Below are 23,568 nucleotides of genomic sequence, written 5' to 3' on the forward strand. Positions count from 1 at the left end.
GCCATTGGACGTCTCCTTTCACCCTGTATGATCTAGCCAACTGGTTTAGTGGCTATAAGAATAATCTAATAAATGCAAAGGAAATAATGTTGTGATGAGACATGGGGGGTTAAAAACAAAGAATGATGCTGACATGCAAATTTCAAGCAAAACTTTCACAATAATGCAATTACTTAGAAAACCAACTACTAACTTAGATAAAATATGTAGCTTTTGCTTAGATTAAATGCTTAGTAAAAAACTTAGATAAAATATGTAGCTTTTGCTGAATGGGTTAGCTGAATGGGTGGTACAATAAATAATTTCCCTCTTTTCTACCTTGTGAGAACGAGGTTCCGCTGTATTGCGCTAATCTTGCACTAGAACAGACCGAAACATTAATACAGGCGTGGTGCAAACCTGCTGACAACTTGCATTCATTGAACAACCTTGTGGTTCGTGGCAGTGGCAAAAATGCATCATTATGATCGCGGCAAGTCGGTGGCCACGCTATGAGATTTTATTGTACGCTGGTGCACATGCTAATGACATACCGATCGGTGCAGAATGTGGTACCAGGCCCGCCGGCCAACGCCAAGTTTGAACCAATTTTCGGTACACACCAGGGTATTTCCGGCACGTGCATGGTCCGTTTGGTTTTGGCCGAGGAGAACAATCACGGGGCGAACCGCGAAACCACACAAGCAGCACAACAGTTCCGCGAGCATTGTCTGTGGTAACTGCATAGGGGGTTTATTGGATTGCCAGAGCATCCAAGTGCATAGGCGCCCGCCCGTTCCCACTTTCGGATGCACTTTCGTGCTGTGCTGCAAACGCGTCGGCCAAGTGTGCTGATTAATGATCTGCGAAGCAGGGACGGGCGCACATCTAATGACTTCTCAGCACCTCATGGGTCGTGCGTAACGGATGACGCTGCAAAAGCGTGCGCGCCTACGGCCGGTTTTGGTTTGTTTTTGCCAGCTCGATCCGACACAACCTTCGTGTGGCAACGCCGATCTCACTACCGTCTAAGTAACCTTATGCTGACGACGATGCACCGTTATAAGAAATGATATGTTTATTGTCGCCCGCTTGCAAGGCCTACTACTGGTGCTGAAAGTGAAATTTCGTATGGTTCGTTGATATTCAGGCTTGTCTGGAGTAGGTGACGGGATTGTGAAACGGCATCAGGTGGCTACTAAACGCATTGCTCAGGACTTTAATTAGAAGCAGCGCATATGCAACGTGATTCATTCTTCAGTCTAAAGTCGAAACAACCAAAAGAAGGCACTGATGCGGTAACACGTTCTTCAACTTACATGTCGTAACAATAATTCACACCACAGGGCGGCAAAAACCGTGGTGGTGGATGACACATCAAACTGGAAATATAAATGAAAAGCTTGCTTTTTGGACTCCCGCCCCACATTTAAACGTTCAAAACTACCCTATTGATGCAACACATACCGGTTGGAAGGCCCGTGACCTTAAGAACGAAGGAACGAAAATCTGCAGTGTGTCAATGTTGGGGTCCCTTACGGTTTTCCCGACAAACCAGCCGACTACTACACGCTCATTACATCGGCTCACTGCAGCAAAGGTATTTCTAATTACCGCTTGCATCCTGATCGATATGTCGATTACTTTTTATGAGCCGGAATTTGCACGAGGTAGTTGGCGATAAATCTGATCAATCTACAAATCACCTCGCGTGATGATTTTTAATCATTTCCACTGGTTTCCAACCAGGAAGTGAATCTGATCCCAGTAAAACATAAATTATGGACGGTTATTCAAGCTGTAAATACATTCAAATGCGTAGTTCTGTTTTTCAGTTACATTTTTGTAATGCCCGAACATATTTTTTATATTTCACCATCGTGTCCCAATGGCGAAAAAACGGTGGAAAAGTAGTACATAGTGCAGTGTAAATTCTATTTTTTTTATATTTCAAGCAAAAAATTAAAAAATCATTGTATTAAAGGCTTTTTGAAACGGGTATCAACTGAATGATTTAAAATTTACAAATGTATAGATACATATGGCGAACCATTGATGCATGCAAAATTTTTATGACACTACAATTCAAATTAATCTCAAAATCTGGCTCACACATAACACGGAAAAGTTTTATATTTAGCCATTATCTGCACGGTGGTCAATTAGTAGTACTTAGTGGAGGTGATCTCGAGCAGCATTAATCGATAAGATGAGCGTTACATCATCTTTACATCGCAAAAATTTGTTGTCGATCAACAAGCGTTACTATGATTTCCAGATGAAAAATGTCCATCTCATCGATGTCAGCGTAGTAAAGTAATCCTATTACTACATACTGAGTTTGTAATGCCAATGGATTCAATAGTCCCCGGCCTAAGTGATTAAAGCTGCATACAACGATCACGAACAGCCGCATCGTCATCCCCTTCTTGAGCGGAAAGAGAAAAAACTGGCCAGAGCGCATCTCAATTATTTGTAATCGCCAACGGCAATCTGAACACCCGTAACGGGTACATAAGATCTCCCGTACCTTAAAGTGGTAGTATCAGTATCATCATGACCTCACCAGAAGTATATAATTGGACAAGCAAACCCGGCGGTTGGAGCGTCCCTTTCGATCTTATAATGGCAAAATCTTGCAAAAAGTGAACAAAGGTATCGCCTGAAGGTCGAGGAGGTTTGTAAGATTAATTGAATTCGCGTACGTAGTCAAGTGCTACCCTCGCTGTGCAATTGTCCCACCGAATATAACTAACTTGGCACGACAATCATTAAAGAAAATACTTAAGCTTCCATCAGTCATTTTGGCAATTGTGTTACACAATAGGTTTCGTGTGGAAGTAAACCTTGTCATAATCACGCAGTATGCATGAACCGAAAGTTTAATTGAAAGTTTAACTCGCCGATGGGTTATTGCATGTAACCTAAATAAATGTATCTGATTTTAAACGGTTTCTTTCGGTTGCTTTAGGAGCCCCATGGGTGCATCTAAAACTGCATGCCGCCAGCAACCATTCACCGTTGGCTGCGGCCGTCAATCGACATGCCCAGATTAACATCACAAGTGCATTTAGATTTTCCGCCATTTGTTCCACGCACTCATAAGAAGAAAAATGCCTTTGTTTATTACTCCCAACTCCACCGGATCGATTCCGAGGAGGCAATTGGGCAATGTAAAACTATGCATACTTTAGCAACAGACCAGAAATGGAAAGGAACACATTCTTCTTACAGCCGACTATCGGAAGGGACGAAAGCGAACGTGGTTCAATGGGTTCTTTGGCGTACCAACCAGCTACTCCAATGTTTTAATACAACCACACTTGGGATGGATCTGTTCTGCCTCGCTCTTACAGCAGCATCGCCGTCGTGGATGGTCCGACTTCTCTTCGGTAATTGATTTGCGCCACTCGGAGGCGGGTATTTTGCGCGCAAAATGTTTTATTGTTTTTGAATCGTCAGATGCGGTGGGCGTACCGAGGAAAACATAACCAACACTAGAGGCACCATTAGGGGTTAAGATAATCGCGGCGAGTCGCATCTAAAAGTATATGCAAGTAATAACGGTCAGCACGGTACCAGCAAAGGTTAGTAGGACGTCTTTCTGCAGGCTATAAAAGGTGGTCCGGAACAAGTATTAGTCTGAAGGGCTGAAATGCTGGCCTTACAAATTCCAACCAAGCGAGAAAAGGGAGTATAGTTATTAAATCGCTGAATATTTATTCAATCCGTTACCCTTGTGCTTTTCTGTTCATTTTTTTAAAAACCATTTCGCAGTTGTGCTGGACTTTTAATTAATTGTAAACATTTAATTTATTTAATGTTTCATAAATCACAAATATTTTATTACTACATGCTAATTTATTAAATAAGTGTACTCACATTTTGTGAAACATCTTTCATTAATCATTAATCACAAGTGAAACATTTTTCATTAATCTATTTTATCATCAAATTATTCTTCTTCTTCTTCTTCTTCTTCTTCTTCTTCTTCTTGGCGTAACGACCTTGTTGGTCATGCCTGCCCTGTAAAGGGCTTACGAGACTTTTTACCCTATGTGTACGTGGATAGTCAGTCCCCTCGTACAGGGGAGGGTTCGGTCTCGGTTGGGATTCGAACCCACGCCGTCGAGGTTGTGAGCCACGGCGCTCATGGGCCGATTTTCTAACCGGCGCTACCACTCGGCTGTCGCGGACCCCAAAAAAAAATTATTCTACAGCTTGATAAAAATGGTAATTATTTAAACTATAGCAAACAAGGTCAACTTACTAAATTTTTTGCACTTGTAATTTCCAGCGTATTGACAAAAAAAAGTTGACATGTGAGAAACAATTAATTATCAAACAAACTGGTTACCAAATCACTATCTATTTTGAATTGTGTTATATTGAAAAAACAAATCTTATTTGAAAAAAACTTCTGCATACGCTAGTTTTTTCTTTCTCCGCACCTTTGACTAAGCGCGAGCTAAGCGAAAGAAACTGGATTTATTGGATAGGGATGGAAAAAGTTTCGTTGGAATGCACCTACGAATAATACACGTACAATAGCGTGGAAAAATGTGGTAAAAATATACCTTCCACCGATCCGATCGTAATTTCTCCAGTCCAAGTTCATTTACGGCGGGGGAAAACTGGAAAAACGGGCTACCAGAATTGGGTCGCCAGGATGACCCTGACGGGACGCTCGGGACCCACGGTCGACCCCACCGTGTGCACTGACGTAATAGCGTATGACCCGCCGGGGGCAGTACGTCGGCCGCACTAAGGCCGCATCTTCCATTCATTCCACTGGCCACCCGCCTTCTCCCACACCGGAAAAATTACGGCTTCCAACCGTCTTACATCAGTCAAAAATCAACAGCGTCACCGAAAAAAAAAGGTAAAACAAAAATTGCACGTTCCAACAGCCGAAGAGTCCCCGTGGCCCCGTGGCCAGAATGGAAAACGGAAATTTGTAAACATTTACCAGCAGCATGGCTGCACCCGTCAGCGCAGTGGCCCGTCCAAGTCGTGGGTCCCCACGGGCGTACGCTTGATGACGGGGGCGCCCAGCCTATGTGTGTGCGCGGTTTCTTCTGGTTCCGTCGGTACGTGAAGTTATATCTGATTTGCAGTCCGGAACGCGCCGTTCAGTCGCTGGTGGACAGTCTCTCGGTACGGTTGGTGGTGACTTAAAGTGGACGGCCGTCGTTTGGTCGTCGATATCGGTGCGATACCAAGCCCGAACGGCGTCGTGTTCGCCTTCCTGGCCTAGCCCAAGGCCATCCGAATTTGTGTGCAAATATATCAATCTGGCTACCGGCCATCCTTTTGGCAGCGGATTCAAGGTTTATGGTGGCGTAGCTTTTATTGACTGTGGGATTCTCTCATCTATTTGGTGTGCAAACTGTGCCAAACCAGTTCATCGCTGTGTGCTGTGTGGACTCGAACTAGACGCGGATAGTTTAAATCGTGAACTGATGGCGTGCATGGTTTCAAGAATCAGTTGTGTCACATTTTACTTTTTGTTTAATTTACAGGATATCTTTGAACGTAACACGAAGTACAAAGGTTTTTTTCCAAAGAGATTCCAAGTGATTTTGTGAAGTGACTAGTTCGATACCTACGACAAATAGTGTAACTCGCATCGTGATAAAACGTAAATATTTTTTCATATTCAATATAATCCTTGTACTTTACAAATAAGTATATCGAAAGGGTATAACAGTTTGTTATGTATTTCAAAGTGAAACGATTTTAAACCTTCTGTCCAATGGATGGCAAACAGCCTCAAATTGGGTAGGCTCTGAAGAAAAAGAACCGCCATAATAAAATTTCTACAGTTTATTGTATTCGCAGAGATCATGAGAAAAACTGAAAAACATGAGTATAATCTGGAAACCGTAAGATTTTTGAATCAGTATAAACATCGAGAAGTGGTTAAAATTTCCAGATTCAAAAACATACATTTCTACGGTTCGTTGAAATTTTGAAGAGCTAGAAACCCGCATAAAAATTAGGGTATCTTTATCTGCCGTATGCTAGATTTCGTTTCGATTTCGGCAAGAACTTGTCTTTTACTATGAAATAATCTTTGCCAATACCAAATCATTGACCGCAGGCAGTTTGCAGAATTCCGGTTGAATCTTATCATAGTCGAAGTAGTCCAACTAGTGGAACTAGCGAAATTCCCTGTGCTCATGTTTAATTCATGATTTGTGTTTTCGCCTTTTGTCTATCATATGATCTTGGGCTTCGAAAGATGAGTTCTCACCCCGCTCGAACACATACACACATACACAAATTTGTAAGCATTTCATTGCCATTGATCGCCATGATCGGTTTAGGATGCAAACGAAGCGACTAGCCCGTATTTTAGCTACACACGTTTGCTTCCAGTATTTCGTAAACCCGAAAAGAGAATTTAGTTTCAAGGTGCACTGAAGAGAAAGGATATTAATAGATGCCAGCCAATATGTCGAAGCTGATGTGCCCGTTGGGGCGAATTTAAAAGATTTAAAAAAGATAAATATTATAGCATCGAATGCTAATGGCACGCCATGCGTCAGAAGGGGCTCGCCACATGGATAAGTTGATAAAGTTAATTGATTCATTCGACTTATCGTAGGGGATGGGTAAATGAGGATGATGTGGTTGACATTGCAGCATACACGAATTAATTCCAGGAATACATCCTTTAATCTATATAGTTTCTACCACGCCCCTCGCTAACATTTGAAAGCTCACTCATTCAAACAGTTTTAAGAAGTACGCCGACAGCTGATTTTATAATTAGAGATATAACAACGACACAACCATGTCCTGTCTTATCTTTACACGGGTTTATTATTTAGTTTTATTTGTTTGAGCACACAAGAAAATGCTGTAGGTAAATGCAATAAGTAAACTAAGTACATAAACCGATGAGGGTGTTCGGTACATTATTTCCCCCCGCCCAACACACTCGTACAGATGCATTTGCATGCTGCAGTCATTGTTGTGCGAGGTACGAATTACGAATCCCCGTCGTCCGCCCTGCAGGTGCCGTATGTTTGCGACAGTCGGTATTTACAACGGTCACGTTAATGGATTCCAAACCGGGCTGATATGTGTGTATTCTTTCGCCGCCATGATTGGAGGGGATTGTTTTATCCATCCAAATGACACATTTATACCCGACCACAACTCGCGAGCCGGCAGCTCTTCCACCGGCAAATAGAAGTAAGTGAAATTTGTAATAGCTGCCTGCACGTGACGCAATACCGCGAAGGGGGCGAAGAATGAGGAGAATAAGATAATGATAACAATGTCGTATGGATGTAAAGAAAGTGTTTTTTAAAGCCGTAAAATAAGTGATAACATACTTTCAGTATTAAAAAATATATAAAGCTTTTGTCGATGTGTTAACAATTCATCAATAATTATTGAGCTTCCATGTGGACTGTATTAACAGAAAAGTTATTTGCTATGATGAAGCTAGTTACCGCTTACCTAAACAGTTCCTTTGAAGTTATTTAGTTTAACGCGTGGTACGTCCGAACGATGACGCGGAACTGTTTCGATTCCTTCAACAAAACGAGGAAAGAATGTCAATTAGCCCTGCAAACTGAAACGGATACAAAAAGTCCCTTAGTTATTCACGTCATCGATGTGCTGTCTTTGGAATATTGACGCAGTACCATGACATATTACCAACTGAAGACACCGTCGATCATGCGTTTGAAATTCAATATAGATTTAAAAAACAAAAAGCGCTACCAGCGCATTTTTATCGAAGTTGTTTCGATTTTTCAAATTTAAGTATTGTAAGCATTGTCTCAGCGAATGAAAAAAACAGCGATAAATCAATAAGTAACACCGACTAGGCATATAAAATCCCACACCTATCAGTAATGCATCCCGTCCGTCAATTATCAGGGTTCGTCGCTTATGCTACCGGTTGAAGTCTTTTGTTTGAAATACCTTCACGGGCACGCCCGGGCGAGCATCGGGTGAACGACCATCGGCGCCTTAGCGTGGCCGCATGTTTTGTCATAAACGGTTGGAACGATCCGTTTTTGGTGGACTCTTTATGGCATCCCCAGCTTGACCTTAAATTTTAATTTCAAGTCCACGATAAGCGCTCCATTGCCAAACCGATATCCATCGGTGGCCGTTTGATAGCCGAAAACAGTATTCACTGTTAAGGACAAACCCGAAACCTGTCCCCTCTCTTGACGATCGATAAAAAGGTGCATCCGATCGCGTAACCTTCAAGATATGCGCGTATGCATATGAGGTATGGTTGCTTCTTTCACACTAGAATTTTTCTAGAAATGAAACGTTGTAAAATGTTTGCTAATTGGAAATATGCCATTACCGCAGAAGGTTCACAACAACATGCTAAATGAATAATGAAACTGCGCTTCGGTGAAAAAAAAGGTCATGGTGAAATTTTTACTGTAACCGAGGTGAACTGGTACGATTTCTAGATCGCTGTATATATTAAGATTCCTGGGCCGAGCGGTGTCTGGAGTGCAGTAGTTCTTACCAAGTTTATCACTTTTCTTTCTCGCTTGCCTTGACCCTTAATTATCGCGCCATTTCTTTTGCGCCTTGCTTGATTTATAAACAGGATCTATAAGTGTCCGCAGTCGCGTGTGCTGAGCAAAGGGTACAGAATTCATGTTTTACTCTCCACTAGTGCCCATTGTGTACTTCATGACGAATACTTTAGTGGGGAGCAGATTGCATGCTGAAGAAAACAAGGTGTCACCAGAGGACCAGCACTCCTCCCTGCTGGTGCCATAAGTGGTTGGAAAAAATGATGTCGAACAGCAAGTGTAGGTCGTGCTAAGGAGGTTACAGTCGTTGGCATGCATTATAACCCTCCCCGGTAAATGTTGAACGATCGAACGTTCGTAGGATATGTACAAGAATCTCTACACTTGATTGAAGCAAAGCTAAAGCAAACCACTAGCCCGAAGATGATATCTCATTGCGTAAGGGTTGCGTCGATGGATTTGTTGGTCGTTTACGCATCGATTGCAGAAAGTATGGAAAAGGTTATTAAAACTTGTTTTTATTTTACCACCTTCGGTTGGTGCTGCACGGATACGCACAGCTGCACCGTGCCCAACTCTTCACGTACTAAAGTAATCCACTCCCGGATCAGGCAGAGTAGAAAAGTGCTAATAAAACTCCCGCACTGTATAGCACTGTAACATTTTATTATTTAATGTGCACATGGTGGCTTACCAACGATTGTATAATTAAATTCCTTTTTTGAGAGGTTCGTTTAGACGATGAAATAACGTACGATTTTGAATACTCTAACTTTTTTCCACTGGCATTAACCCCAATACGTTATCGGATGCCCGGGGTTCACATTCGTCGCATCAGGCACTATTCGCACCTACAAGACTTTTTTTTCTACGTACATTGGGCCCTAAACTGGTCTCATACCGTAGGTTAACCAGTTTGGGAGTTGTTAATCACCCCAAGATAAACGCATACGTTCAGTTTGTCACATAAAAGAAAATGGAGCTAATAGGCAAACTGATGTAAGAAGCCATAACTGAACAACATCTAAACCACGTCTCATTGTCATAACCCATTTTATTTTGATAGCAAAAAAGGTGACCAAACCTGTTAAAAGAGTTCAAGAAATTGCAAATGAGGTTTCGTTGTTCAAAGGTTGTGATAAATGCTATAAAAAAAGTTTCAATTTCAAACATTTCTTAAGCAACGAAAATAATACCTTTTTTGTGACACTCTTATAGTTGTTTCTTTTTCAAGCCTACAACATTTGATACATTTGACTTCACCGTCAAGAGTATTTTTAAGTTAAGTAAACGTATTCATTTTTGCTCCAGTCAAAAGGGAAACGTCTTTTGGTTCATGAAATTAATTGGTTTCTTTTTGTATCTATCAATTATTTTGTATAATTGCTATGATATCTAATATTTGAAGTACAACGTTTCCAAGGCGAGAACATTCCAGAATCGATACGAAAAAGTGATTGAAAAACGTGCTTGAACATTAAAATTCACCAACAGCCCTGAACAACTCAATCACGTGTATAATAGAGTAATGAAGCAAACTTAATTTACAAAAAATCTTTAAACACGCTTCCATGCTCATGATCCCTTCAAAATATCACCTGCTATGGTAGAATAATAATAATAATTCTAGAATACTTTGCTTTGGAATCTTATCCGAATGCTTTGGAGCGGTCAATCTGATCGTTTTTTTTCGAAACACTACTTTATGAAGATTTTTCTGATCAGTAAAAGGCTGCTATTTGATCAATTCGTTGACTATTTTTTAGCGTTTTTGGTTTTTCCATACACATCTCCATAATTCCGCTCATTCGTTGTAAAGGAAAAAGATCGGGTCAGAAATCTTACAACAATTTTCAGACTTACAAAAGAAAAAAATGTCAATCCAAAAAACAGGTGTGCGTAAGGAAGCAAATACATTAAAATACATTTGAAATGTAGTATCACATTTTTACAGTGAATAATGATTAGGCTAACAATGGTTTCGTTGCAAAATATACTAAAACATACAAAACATAAAAAAAACACAGTAAAAGATGAAAATTTTAAATATCCAAACTAGCAGCAAAAATGCCAAAAGATAGACAACAATTGCAGAATGCAATTTGAAAAAAACACCAGCACTTAACCGGTTCAAAATTTTGAAAAACGAAAAAGCATTCGTACATGGTCCTGTTGGTTCTAGAAACGGGTGTTTACAAAAAAAATCTAGTTTTGGAATGTAAGAAAAGGCTTTTATTTAAAGGGTTTAAAAAATATTTAGCCATTTTCGACATATTGAAAAAAAATTTAGACTCTAGTGCTAAACGAATTCACCCATTAAAAAACAGTTGGTGTTTTTTCTATGTATACCTGTTTTAATCGTGGCTTTGATTATTTGTAAATATTTAATCTCAATTAACTTTTGAAAAACAAATATGATCAATAAATACGGCTTCCATATTCCCTACACAGACCATCAACCGTGTGATCGATCGGGATTCTTTTATGCTGTGCGAGCGCGCCATCACCTGAACAGCGAAGGCGACCGAACGTTGAGCATCATGGATGAGGATCTCGCGATGACGAAGTTGCCGGACCCACAAGCGGGCAGCATCGCCGAGGCGTATGCCGGCCGGGCAATTTTTATCACCGGCGCAACCGGTTTCATGGGCAAGATTATGGTGGAAAAGCTGCTGCGTGACTGCGGGGACATTCGATGCATATATTTGCTGATCCGCTCCAAGAAGGGCGTAGATCCGGCTCAGCGCAAGGATGAGTACGTGAAGAATCTGGTGTTTGAGCAAGTGCGCGAGAAGTACAGCGATCGGTTGGAAAAGATCCGGCTCATTCGGGGCGACATACTGAGCCAAGGGCTTGGCCTGAGCGAGGCGGACCATCGGGAGCTGGTGGAGAACGTCGAGATGGTATTCCACTGTGCCGCAAATGTGCGCTTTGACCAACATATTCGACAGGCGGTCGACATAAACCTGAACGGTACGATACGAGTATTAGCACTCGCAGAAAAGATGCACAAGCTGGTGTCCTTCGTACATGTATCTACGGCTTACTGCCAGTGCAATGAGGCGGTGCTGGAGGAGAAACACTACACTGCCCCACAGAATCCGGAAGGAATATCGAAGATGGTTGGGCTGCTGGATGACGACATTCTGGATCTCATAACACCTAGGTTGGTATGCTACCCATCGTCAGCGTTTGGTCAATTTCCTCATATTGCTACGATCATTTCCTATTCGTTTACAGACTGCTGAATAATCTTCCCAATACGTATGCCTACACGAAGGCTCTTACCGAAGATCTGGTCTATCAGTCTCGTGGTAAGATACCGCTCGCCATCGCAAGACCATCGATCGTAACGGCCGCCATGAGGGAACCGCTACCGGGCTGGGGAGAAGGTACCAATGGGCCGACGGGGCTTCTGATTGGGGCCGGTCGAGGCGTCATTCGCAGCATGCACTGTAATCCCGAGTACTTGGCTGATTTCATGCCTGTCGACATGACGATGAACGCAATCATCGCAATCGGGGCCGAACGGATGCGCAATCCGCGTAAGGATGACGTGATGTACTACAATCTCACGTCGTCGGCGGACAATCCAATCAGCTGGGGTGAGGTGCTGGAAACTGGCCGCCAAGTGTTGAATGAGAATCCATTCTGCTTTGCTCTGTGGTATCCGGATGGGTCGATCAAATCGAACTACTTCTACCATCTACTCTGTGTCATCTTTTTTCACTTCTTGCCTGCCTACTTGATCGACTTCCTGCTCTTTCTCCTGCGTCGTAAGCCTTTGTAAGTAGCAAAAGAAGACCGTGAAATATCTTATGAACCATCGCGTGTAACAACCTTTGAAATCTTTTTCTTTTAGCTTGGTAAAGGTTCAGAAGAAGATATCATCCGGATTGACGATACTCCAGTACTATACGACCAAGGAGTGGATTTTTAAGTGCAACAACACCAAAAACTTGTACAAGCGGCTTTCCGAGGCCGATCGCAAAAGCTTTTATTTTGATGTCACCGAAATCAACTACAAAACCTATTTGTACGATTTCATTCTCGGAGCCCGCCAGTATATCCTGAAGGAAGCACCCGAAACGTTACCGCAAGCCCGAAAGCTGCTACGAAAGTAAGTCGAACAAGAGTTTGTTCAAATTTGAAAACAGTTAACTTGATTATCGCCAATTTGTTTACTTTTAGACTTTACATAATGGACAAAATTGTCCAGGTCGGAATATACGTCCTTGGGCTTTGGTTAGCTTGGACCTACTTCGAAGTGGTAACCGGTTCGATTCAGTATGTGTTCGACAACGCTATCGCAGGACTTCGAGGTAACAGCTACCCGTCGACTGGTGCAGTGAGGCAAGGTCTCTGATTTCATGTTGCTAGTACTTAGACACGTTTATACGAAACATATACTCTATACATGTTAGACATATTTGTAAATGTTAGAAAGTGTGTATTTTTATAGATAAATCCGATTTTAAATTGATACACGATATACATATTATTGCACTATCTCACACTATTTTCAAAAGCCTTCGGAAGTGAAAAAAATTAAAATTATTTTCAAAAATGCTCGATCGACCGAGATACAAATGCAAAGTGTGAACTACATCAATAAACACATCTCACATACGGCAAATAAGCCTATTGTCGGCAAATAAGCCTGAAAGAAACATTATTTCTTCCTTACTTTGTGTTCCTAAAATATGTTTTACTTACCTCCTTTAGCTGAAACTGCCTTGGGACGAACTATCTCATTTGAGTTAGTTTACATACCGCCGGCATTCTTGGAGTTCACGTTATAAACCTGACCAGTTCCCCGTGGCAAGTTTAAATTCATGCATTTAAATAATGACGATTCAACGACCGTTGCCTTTGAAAATAACGAAGAATTACTACATTTACAGGGGTTTATCAACATTCTTCGGTTGTGCATAACCCTATCACGATATCGTCATAACTTTTAGCAACGTTTTAGATTTAACATTGTTCTTAAAAAAAAATCGAAGTACGTAGAAATCAAATGTGTTAAAACTTAAAGCAAAGCTCTGATGGCTTGTCATTATTCTGACCGTACATATCAAACTTCCTGACTCTATACTCGAAGCCACTGGACCGTGTTGCAGTATGTGCTCGAAAATGCACATCATTTACGAAAAGGAGGTTTAGTTTAGCCTCTTAAACGATGGGGTCAAATTTGAACACATACACTATATAGTTTGTGAACATTAACTTGTGACAAGTTTGTTTTTTCAAGAAAGTCTAGCATACTTGTAACTTTTAAATTGTGCATATCATGGCAATTTTATTAGGATAGGTCACATTTTGTACGGATAACGTCATTCGCTACATATCGGAAAAGGAATTGCTACAACCATTATTTAATTACACATTAACCACCATTCACTTTATCTTGAACGTTTTATTGTACGACACAACCCAATGATATTGGGATATTATTTTGGTTTTAAGATTCGCTTCGAGCAAACTGCGGCTACATAATTTTCCTAAATTAATCATAGCTAAGCTAACCGTTGAACTGCGCACGCGAAATACAATAAAGTACAGCAAATGTGTTGTACACACTATGTAGATATTTACAAATCGATATTTACACGACGAGCCAAAACTACACTAAATACTTTTTTGTAACACGTGGTGGTGATTGGGAAAAAACAACTAAAGCCCCCTGAACGGCGAACCCGACAAGTGAAATCGCATTAAATGCAAAGGACAGAACATGCTGTTGAGGGTACATGAAACTGTAGATACGCAGTGAAACATAGATCTTTGATCGCACCGCACGGTCATTAGATGCCTTGTACTTCGTTCGGCGAGTAACTTCTGTCAAACGCGTCTGACTAGTGTATCAGAATGATCGATTAGCTAAATTTGCATATTGCAAAAGAGATGTTTGTTTCACGGTTCACTGAACTGCTTCAATAAAACACTTTTTTCAGCTGCTCGTAGGCCGTATTCATGATTCCCCAGCTAAAGAACGCACGAGTACAGTTCATAGAGACACCTTTGTACACGTTTCGTAGCTTCCGGTCGCGGTCATTGTACACTTGCTGCAGAGCGGCCCACATGTTTTCATAAGGTCCACCCACCCGACACTGCATTGTTACTTTAAGCACGTTTAGCGGGTAGAACAGGGAACTAATAAATGCACCAATGCACGCTCCGGCGACAAACTCTTGAGTACGTTGAGAAATAATGGTTGCCTGGACAAAGAGTAAAATAGAATCAATTACAGCAATCTGTTATACGCAATGGTCTTTTAACTATGTGCTTACTCTTTTTGGTAATCGACTGTCGGCTTCTTCTCTCAGTATGAAAAACATTGCATTCGATGGGCCGTTGCGCCACAGAATCGGTACTAATCCGCGGTACAACTCTTTAATACCATTTTCCATAATTATGATTCTGCAAACATTACAAAAGAAATATAGTATTGCCGCTCTGTTAAAACCTTTCACCGTATCGTTATTAGCTTACTTAAAAGCGTGGTGGGTGTTGCGATACTTTTCGTGGTAAGCGGCGTCTGCTAGCAGCGTTTGGACCCTCTCGAAAGGCATCAGTACAGCTTCCACTGTTCCAGCAGCCATGCCAGCCACTGTTTTCGCGGTGTAAGGATTCACGTGACAGTATTCTACCAAAGGCCGCCTGGTGCTATCGTACACGCCGAACATTAGCGACAGAGAAATGGTTTTCTGTGCTAGCGGGGGAAATATCCCTCGATAGAGGAAAGTCATTCCTTCGCTGCGTAGCTGGCCAAAGGCCTGCGTCAAGTGTACGCCATGTAGCATCTGCCGGAAGATCATTTTGTAGATCGGATAGGTCGCCGTTATATTCACAAATGCTGCTCCCCAGCCACAGGCAAATTCTCGCCAGCAGAATATCGGAACGGTGGTTTCATTTGCTGCTGCCGTCACCGTGGGAGGCACTCCGGCCGTTTCTGCCCGTACGATTGCCATGGTGATACGGTCAACCAGATTGCTTTGCAAACAGAATCGAATCTTCCCTCCAACAGGTGCGTGTACGTGTGTTTGTGTGCGAGTGTTTTGTGCTCATATAAATTAGCATAAAGTCAACAGCGTGTTCCTGTTTTCTCACACATCATTGTGCGTTTAAATGTGGACAGCCTCGGGACACAAATCTGTTGGCCATGCTTCGAAAATGTTACCCTTATTTCGTGGGTTATATAATTTAGGGCCACAGCTGGGTATGATTGATGATGCTTCTTTCGGTAAGAATCGAACGTCAACAAAAATGCTACCAGGCGTATCCGCTGCGCGCTATTTTTGAACTTTTTTCGAGGTCTTGACCGCAGCAAAAGAACGTTTCGCGAGATTTCGTTGCCAAACGTTTGGCTTCACGCCGACACTACGATCCGTTCATTCCTAGCTTTTACAACAAAACTCACAGATAAAATTGATTAGATCAGAACCGTCTCGTGTGGTTTGTGGTATTATTCCTAGTTTGTTTTTTTTGTTCCTCGCTTCACAAATGTCAATATCAGCTGGCAAAATTGCTGCATGGGCAGAGCTGGAATTAACTCCGATCCAAATTTGCCGAATTATTTGAAATTAGCGTTTTGTCTTGGCTTATGAGTTCCTGTGCTTTCTGAACGAAAAACAATAATTACTTTCTTTAAATTTGTATCCGCAGATTGCAAGCATCGCCTTACAATATTTCAAATTTGATTAATGTTCTTTTGGCGAATCGAAATAATTTCGGGTCTTTCCGACTGATTCAGTTATGATTCATCTTTAACGGCACAAACTGCACCGTTTTGGCAGAGTGGATTAATAAAATTATCGTCTCAAAACATTTTCTTCTTTCAATTTACGAACAAGCTCCAACAATTTCGAAACCCACCAATCGTGGGAACGAATTACAAGATTTGGAACTGATTCTGGAGTTATCGGACCTCTCTAACTCCTTGTTCCCTTTATGAGCTTACACCACTAAGTCGCAGGTGTTACGAACGAGTGAAGCAATTTTCTTCGTGCTTCATAAAGTGGAAAATTTCATGTTTTCTGCACTAGTGAAATGGTGAATCAGTGGAAACGAAAAACATTTGTTGCTTACACGTTGCTCAACGCAGATTAAAATGTTACATGATTAAGATTGAAACCGTTTAGTTGACAGCGGGTTCGATCTGCTACTGCGGGTCGTCGAGAGTCGTCGTGTAGTGTATTGATTTGCTGGCAAATTGCTGGACGACAAAGTGCTGGAGAAAAAGTGACCAACTGCAGCTAAAATATCGTAGAAGCGGCGGTTTTACTTAATAATTTATTGATCGAACGTAAGGAATCAGGTATGGTAGGCCTCCGGATTGTTTTTAATTTTGCAGCAAATAGCAATTATTCTAAATGAAACATTTCAAGGTCGTCGGCAACACCTGTGTGCAGAAATGTCTAGTCAGATTCCACCACTGGTTTGTCATACACCTCCCCCGATTGATTTCGACGACGCAGATGACGATGCCGATGATTACGGACCGGAGGACATTCCAGATGATGACGGAATTGATGTCGATGACAACAGTCGGGCGGATTGTTTGGAGGATGATTTTGGAGACTTCGCAACGGTACCACCAATGATGACCCCGAAACTGATTCCTGGCGAACCTGTGATAGAGAAGGAAACGGAAGAAGTCACAAGTATCCCGGGATTAGCAGAAACTAAAGGCACATTTGTGCCACGAGTTGGAAATGATAGCCCTCCTTCGTTGATATTACCGACAGCGAACGTTGATTTCGATGAAGATGACGAAGAAGCGGTAAGCGGGACGGTAGACGAGGAGGATTACGATTTTCAACCCTTCGGTTGCCCATCACAACCGCCTGAACCACCACCACCGGAGGACAGTGTCAGCCTACCATCGTTGCACTTCGATGCAGACACGTCGAAGTCAGAAGATGACGATCACGTCCCTACCCACCCGAACCCGAGCTCAGCTACCGGGTCGGGGATTGAGACGGAGGTTGATCTACCAGCGGTGGCCGTCCCGACGACAGCCGAGCGAACTACACCCGTAATTCAGGAGGGTGGTCGATTTGACGATAACACGGAAAACGACTTTACCGATTTTACCACCGCCTCAAACGAACGATCCTCCGTCGTGCTGGAAATACCAACGGCAAACGATGTCTCGTTCGAGCTGGATGACTACGCTCAACTGGAATCGACACCGTCGGCGGACAGCAACTTTGTCTCGCAGCAAAGCCGTACCGATTTTGCGACATTCGATGCTGATTTTAGTAAATTTGACTCATTCCAAGCATCTTTTCCGGCGACAGTCGATGATCCGGTTGTGGTAAAAACTCCACTAGAAGAAGCCAAGTCGATGCCGAATGTCGAACAGCAAGCGTCAGGAAAGAATCAATCCTCCGAGCAAGGCTTGCCAGAAGATGACTTTGACGATTTCCAAGAGTTTGCCACTTTCTCGGAACAACCTGTCGCGTCCAAGTCTGCAAACATATCGCTGGCACCACCGACGACATCATTCCAAGTAGAATCGACTAAGGACGCGTGTTCAGAAGTTGCTGTTAAAAGTGAAATGTTTAACTCTGCCCATGCAAAGCCCATTAACGATCCACCCGCGGATGAAGACGACGATGATTTCGGAGAGTTTAGCGATTTCAAGCAGTCGGCCTTTAGCAACCCGCCGATCGCTTCGGTACCTTCATTTTCACTGGAAAATGTACACAGTCTGCTCGAAACGATGTTTCCCAGCATCAATCCGGAACCGTTCAGTTCAGATACGGGTCAGCTATCGGCGGTGGGACATAGCATTCCTCACAACTCGCTACATTCCCAGCTGCAAGACTTTGACAATACAAGTGCGCTGACCTATCAGTACAGCAAGTCTACGAGCAGCAAGGCGCTCGTTACCGCACTTGGAATCGATTCGCGAAATATTGTAAGTCGTTGGGGAATAGTTTCAAGTTGGGGTTTTCCACTGAACCAATCCTTTTGTTTGCAGATGTACGGGCCTAAATGGAATAGCTCAATGCCACGATTTGCAGCAAACCTTAGCTTTAACCCTCTGGAACCGTTGAAACCGGATGCCATGGCGTCCAAAGATTCCGGTTCAGCCGCCAACGAGAAACATGCCAACGCGTCGACTATTGCGTCAAAGGTTGTGGGCCCGATGGTCGCTGGTCTCGATCCACTTCAACCGACAATTGCACCAAGCTCATCGTCGGTTCCGGCCGTGCAGTTCGATTGGAATAGCTCGGGGTTGGTGAATCCACTTGAAGGTAAGCAATCGTTCATCTACCTCGTCTCCTGTTGGCCCCCAAACTTTCCCACCGTCGTGGACACTTGTTTCGTTTGGTTTAACTTGTTTTGTTTTCAGCAATGCAAGCTGTTAACGAATTTTATTTAACGCATACATTTTTTTCACAATCATATTCACCTCGCGCCATCACCGTAACATCGTGTTCATACCGCTTGGCCTTTTAATAAATTTTATTATTTTCCCTCACCAAATGGCTGTATATTAGCGAAAATAAACTTTGTGGTCTCCCCTTGATGATGCACCTTTGAATCCATTTATATGTTAGGTATTCAAGCACTAAGATTAACAACCCATAGTGCTAGAATGGTATACAAACCTGAACATGACCTCAACCATATTTAATATTGTTCCTCTTGCGTATATAATTTAATGGCCGTTTCCTCTGATATGGCCTTTGCCTTTCATATGAGTAGGTTCCATTTTTCAATTCTTTCCACATTCGGGGAGGAAATGTTGAAATTTAACTTAGAAATCAATGTAAGTTCACTTCATAAAAGTGCCACGTCATAAAAAGTCCATCTATAACGTGTTTTCCGCTATCTATCATTGCAAACATACAATTTACATGCAAAACACATAAAATTTTGTTGCTCTCTGCAGCTTCATATTTCAATCAATGTCTATTTTCTTTTCTTTCTTTTTTCCTTTGTATCTCTGTTCATTGTTGAATCAATCAATATCTTAATATATAATGTACCAATCAACATGATCGCATCTAATGAATTCCAACAATACCCCTAACGACCCCTACAAAACCGCCCAACTTTCCCTTAGCATCACATGCACACACTTTATTATTGGACCTAGAACAGCTAGAGGTGATGGCAAGTCTGAACGATAAAATAAATGTTGATTCCTCCTCCTACCCCCCTGCACTCCGGTCCACGTCTTACGTTGCTAACACTGTGCAACTACCGCAATGTTCGCCAACAACTCCGGCGGCAACAACATCAACAACTATAACAACACCTCTATTGTTATCACCAACCTTACCACGAACTTCACCACCATCACCACCACCACCACTACCACCACAACCACAACAACCACCTATACAACCGTCTACTGCACCAACAACCCTGTTGTTGGCATCAACAAACCATACGCAAACTTACCGCCCGAACCAACAACATGGCACCGGTGGTAATAATGTTCGACAATCGCAAACGAAAATCGACGCAAATTGCTCCATTACTGCTGGCACGGATGTTAACCCTCTTCGCGCACCGTTGGATTGTACTATCGCTTTGCTTTCCTTTGCCGACGATCGCGATTTACTGATCTCCACCTCCACCACAACGCCAACTACGCCGATTGAATTTGAATTTACACCGACGGATAACATAATTACACACACTTCGACGCCACTCCTCATGCCACCGCCGGTGGGCATGATGGTGATCGGCAACACTTGCCCATTGCTCTCCGGCACTGACCGGATCACCGATCGGCAACTGGTCGGCGGTTTCGAACTGATGGCACCCGGTGCAATGCACCACCGCCCGGAACCCACCACTACTACTTCCGCTTCCGTTCGTGCGCAATCGTTTGACGATTATTTGGATCTTAGTAAGTTGCGCCAAACCTTCTTGGCCTCCTTCGTTGATGTCGTGATTCTGCGTTTTATTCTTACTTTACTTTGTTCTTCAATGCCACTGATGCATGAGTTTTGTTTTTGGTTTATTGTGCGCATAGAAACATCATCATGCTGGAACGATTTGATTCACTCTCATCTATTTCTATCTTTTTTCCATACCTTCTCCAATCGGTTACGATTTTTATTGCAAAAAACAATGCATGCCTGCATAGATTTCCGTTCTGCATGTACTTGGGTTTTTCATTTGTGGTCAAAACTTAGTAGGTGTGGATTTTGCGTTGCATGGTATTGTTTGGGTAGGGTATGTACATACTATCTGCAAACTACAGGACATCTGTTGCATGCCATGATGTTCTATTCTATTCTATTTTGATAGAGGATGGTTCCCGATTGGATGGTCATAAAATATGTATTCTTTTTGAAAATGTTGAATGACGTAATAGTTTCTACTTTCTGGATAACCAATAGACTCTCCATCATTCGCAGGAGTTTCGAGTTATTGTTAACTGTTTTTAAATAGTTACTCTTTCATTTACTGGCTAGAGACATAGAAGCACAGCGTACAATATTCAAATTAATGTACCAGCTGTTAAATTATTCGTTATCCGAAAATTAAAAATTTGTTAGTACCCGGTTGACAAAAAATCCAGTTTTTTGCAGCTATCGTGTAGTTACAGCAAGTTTTTCCATGGCAAATTGCTGGGACTCATGCTGGAACTACATAGTAGCGGCAAAAATTTAAATTTTCGCCAACCGGGTAGTATCTAAAAACCAAAAGCTGGTGATTGGTTTTAAATACAATAAATCAAGTTAAGATAAGTTAGCTTAAAATCAAAATTATTATCATTTGGAAATTTTGTCTGAATATCTAGAAAAGTCAACATAATCAAGATACTGAAGAGTTTTTTTTAGGTTCACACACTTTTTTTAGAATTAGCCGACATACAATTGATTGACCATCTAATTGGGGAAAACCCGTTATGTATTTATTATTGAAGAAATATTTACACAGGGCTGAATGTTAATAAATTGAGCAGCCCTTCATAGTGCATAAGACAATCTGTGAAGCAAAACCAGAATGCTGGCTCTGTAACATCGAGTTGGATTCTTATTTAATTTTTCTGTTTGCACACATTTTCGGCCTTGTTTTGCCATTCTCTTACCATGCCATTTAAAGTTACTCACACTTGTATACGATCAATCTTCAATCTTTCAATCAAGGTGTCCAAGAAATGCTCCAAAAAGCCACCACTGGTCAGCCCGCGGATGGGCCAAAGGGCGAAATTTTGGATCCGGAAATCCCAGAAGACACAGGCGCGACTGCTGCAGATGACATAGCAGTAATGGCTGCGGTGCCAGCGTCAGCGGTGCCGCCACCGTCGTCACACCTAGAGGATGACGATGACGTTCGTTCGTTAGATTTCACCGCCAACGTCGCCACCGCAGCAGCCGCCATCGCCACCGCTGGTAGTAGTAATGTTCAGCATGCTACCACCCTGCCACACGCGAATCAAGAGCCAGGGCCCGTTCAGCATTATCCCTCCCCACCACCACAGCAGCAACCTATGTCAATTTCCACTTCTCCCAACAACGTACCGCTGGTGCGTACCATCAAGCTGCAGGAAACACACATTTTTACGCCCAGCCGGGGCGGTACGCCGGTGTCGCGTGATATTACCGATCGTGATATTGTTGTGCGCGAGTATCATGATGTCGAGTACAGTCTGGACAAACCGTCAGCAACAACAGCTGCCGGAATCAGGAAGGAACCCGACTTTGATGAGTTCAACGACTTCCAATCGGTGCCCGTTAACGTACCGCCTTCAGCCATTCCCGGACCAATGGCAGCGTCTTACGCACGGCCGGTGATTGGACACTCCCCAACGGAGGAACTGGAGGACCGATCCGTCACTGCTCCCAACGGAGGGAAACGAAATGGTGCAGAAGATCCGATCGCTAGTGAGGATGACGATTTTACCGAATTTCAAGCGGCCACCATACCACCACCAGCGCCCATACCCACTGGTAGCGCTTCGCAGCCAGTTAACAAGTCCGTTTCGAACGTGCAACAGCACAATCGTTCGAACACTAGCTCGCCGGTGATGCTGCTTAGTCCGGCGATACTGTTGCCACAGCAGGCTTCCACACCGGCGAGTGGCAAAGATGCGCAGCATTCACGCAGTGGCCCCCAGTCGATGTCCCAGATCAACTGGCCCGAGCCGGGAATCGATCCCGATGAGCTGGCCCGGTTTGAAGCAGCCTTTGCCAAACCTGCATCATCGAAAGCACCGGCAACGAGGGCCGTCCCAGCGGCGGGGGTTCCGAAAGCAGATAGCAACCAAAGCGTAGCAACGAGCTCGAAGCCAATTTCGTCGACTGAAGAGGACGAATGGACGGATTTCATCTCGTCCAAGCCGATGCAAACTTCCGTCCCTCCGAAAGCATCAGCTACTACGAATCAGCAGAAGGCACCAGACACATCGTCGGCAACCCCGTCGTCCAGTGTAGCGCAAGAGGAATGGACTGACTTCATTTCGAGTACGCCAACGACGGCCGGTTTTACATCACACAATCGTCTTTCGTCTAGTCAAAACAACTTCAACTATTCTCGACCACCCGCCGGAGGAGCCGGTGGAGTGAAGGCGGCGTTCAACAGCTGGAACCAACCGCAGCTACCGCCGCCCCAGTTCAGCTCCTGGAACAGTAACAGTCTGTATTATAATCCGATGTCTTCACTTGCTGCGGCAACAGGCCAGCAGCAATCTTTGCCGTACCACCAGCAGTACGCGGGGCTACCACCACAGCAACAGTTCTATGGCCGACCAGACAACAACAACGCTGGCGGTGCATCGCGAGTGCCAACGCATCCCGCACACCACCATCACCACGCGTACCACCAACATCACCAGGCGGGCATCGGTGGGCTACCACAGCAGCCACAGATGCATTTGCTACCGGAACTGTCCTTCATCACACCGAACGCAGCGGCGGGTCCAACGGGTACGGCCGGGGCCAAACCAGCCACACATTCCTTTCTCAGCAACGTGATATCGAGCAACAGTTTTACGAAGAAATGATTGTTACTTCACCACGGTTACGATCGGAGCCGACGTCGTGACGTGGAACGTGAACGAGGCAGAACGATCGATACCGACGAC

The 23,568-nt window shown here is 43.2% G+C and overlaps 3 protein-coding genes across 3 annotated transcripts; 2 read left to right on the forward strand and 1 right to left on the reverse strand.

The window, feature by feature from the left end:
• The first annotated feature begins 11,044 nt into the window (after positions 1 to 11,044).
• On the forward strand, positions 11,045 to 12,870 carry LOC131284722 (putative fatty acyl-CoA reductase CG5065). Its single transcript, XM_058313584.1, has 4 exons — positions 11,045 to 11,670; positions 11,745 to 12,290; positions 12,367 to 12,624; positions 12,696 to 12,870. The coding sequence occupies exons 1-4, from the start codon at positions 11,045 to 11,047 to the stop codon at positions 12,868 to 12,870; spliced, it is 1,605 nt and encodes a 534-aa protein (XP_058169567.1).
• Positions 12,871 to 13,796: 926 nt separating this feature from the next.
• On the reverse strand, positions 13,797 to 15,946 carry LOC131287112 (mitochondrial nicotinamide adenine dinucleotide transporter SLC25A51). Its single transcript, XM_058316131.1, has 3 exons — positions 15,000 to 15,946; positions 14,798 to 14,927; positions 13,797 to 14,725 (listed from the first exon to the last, which is right to left on the reverse strand). The coding sequence occupies exons 1-3, from the start codon at positions 15,476 to 15,478 to the stop codon at positions 14,441 to 14,443; spliced, it is 894 nt and encodes a 297-aa protein (XP_058172114.1). The 5' UTR covers positions 15,479 to 15,946; the 3' UTR covers positions 13,797 to 14,440.
• Positions 15,947 to 16,612: 666 nt separating this feature from the next.
• Positions 16,613 to 23,568, forward strand: LOC131284724 (mucin-2). The gene is made up of 5 exons (XM_058313585.1): positions 16,613 to 16,824; positions 16,895 to 18,432; positions 18,496 to 18,772; positions 19,588 to 20,382; positions 21,632 to 23,568. The coding sequence occupies exons 2-5, from the start codon at positions 16,921 to 16,923 to the stop codon at positions 23,485 to 23,487; spliced, it is 4,440 nt and encodes a 1,479-aa protein (XP_058169568.1). The 5' UTR covers positions 16,613 to 16,824; positions 16,895 to 16,920; the 3' UTR covers positions 23,488 to 23,568.

The sequence above is a fragment of the Anopheles ziemanni genome, chromosome 3, assembly GCF_943734765.1.
Source record: "Anopheles ziemanni chromosome 3, idAnoZiCoDA_A2_x.2, whole genome shotgun sequence".
NCBI classification, from domain to species: Eukaryota; Metazoa; Arthropoda; class Insecta; order Diptera; family Culicidae; genus Anopheles; species Anopheles ziemanni.

Excerpts from the sequence above, each read along its gene's own strand:
- LOC131284722 (XM_058313584.1), top strand. The coding sequence starts at position 11,045 with ATGGATGAGGATCTCGCGATGACGAAGTTGCCGGACCCACAAGCGGGC. Across the intron at positions 11,671-11,744 it reads CTGGATCTCATAACACCTAG|ACTGCTGAATAATCTTCCCA; the intron begins GTTGGTATGCTA and ends ATTCGTTTACAG. Across the intron at positions 12,291-12,366 it reads CTCCTGCGTCGTAAGCCTTT|CTTGGTAAAGGTTCAGAAGA; the intron begins GTAAGTAGCAAA and ends TTTTTCTTTTAG.
- LOC131287112 (XM_058316131.1), bottom strand. The coding sequence starts at position 15,478 with ATGGCAATCGTACGGGCAGAAACGGCCGGAGTGCCTCCCACGGTGACG. Across the intron at positions 14,928-14,999 it reads AACACCCACCACGCTTTTAA|AATCATAATTATGGAAAATG; the intron begins GTAAGCTAATAA and ends TAATGTTTGCAG. Across the intron at positions 14,726-14,797 it reads ACAGTCGATTACCAAAAAGA|GCAACCATTATTTCTCAACG; the intron begins GTAAGCACATAG and ends CTCTTTGTCCAG.
- LOC131284724 (XM_058313585.1), top strand. The coding sequence starts at position 16,921 with ATGTCTAGTCAGATTCCACCACTGGTTTGTCATACACCTCCCCCGATT. Across the intron at positions 18,433-18,495 it reads GAATCGATTCGCGAAATATT|ATGTACGGGCCTAAATGGAA; the intron begins GTAAGTCGTTGG and ends TTTTGTTTGCAG. Across the intron at positions 20,383-21,631 it reads TGACGATTATTTGGATCTTA|GTGTCCAAGAAATGCTCCAA; the intron begins GTAAGTTGCGCC and ends CTTTCAATCAAG.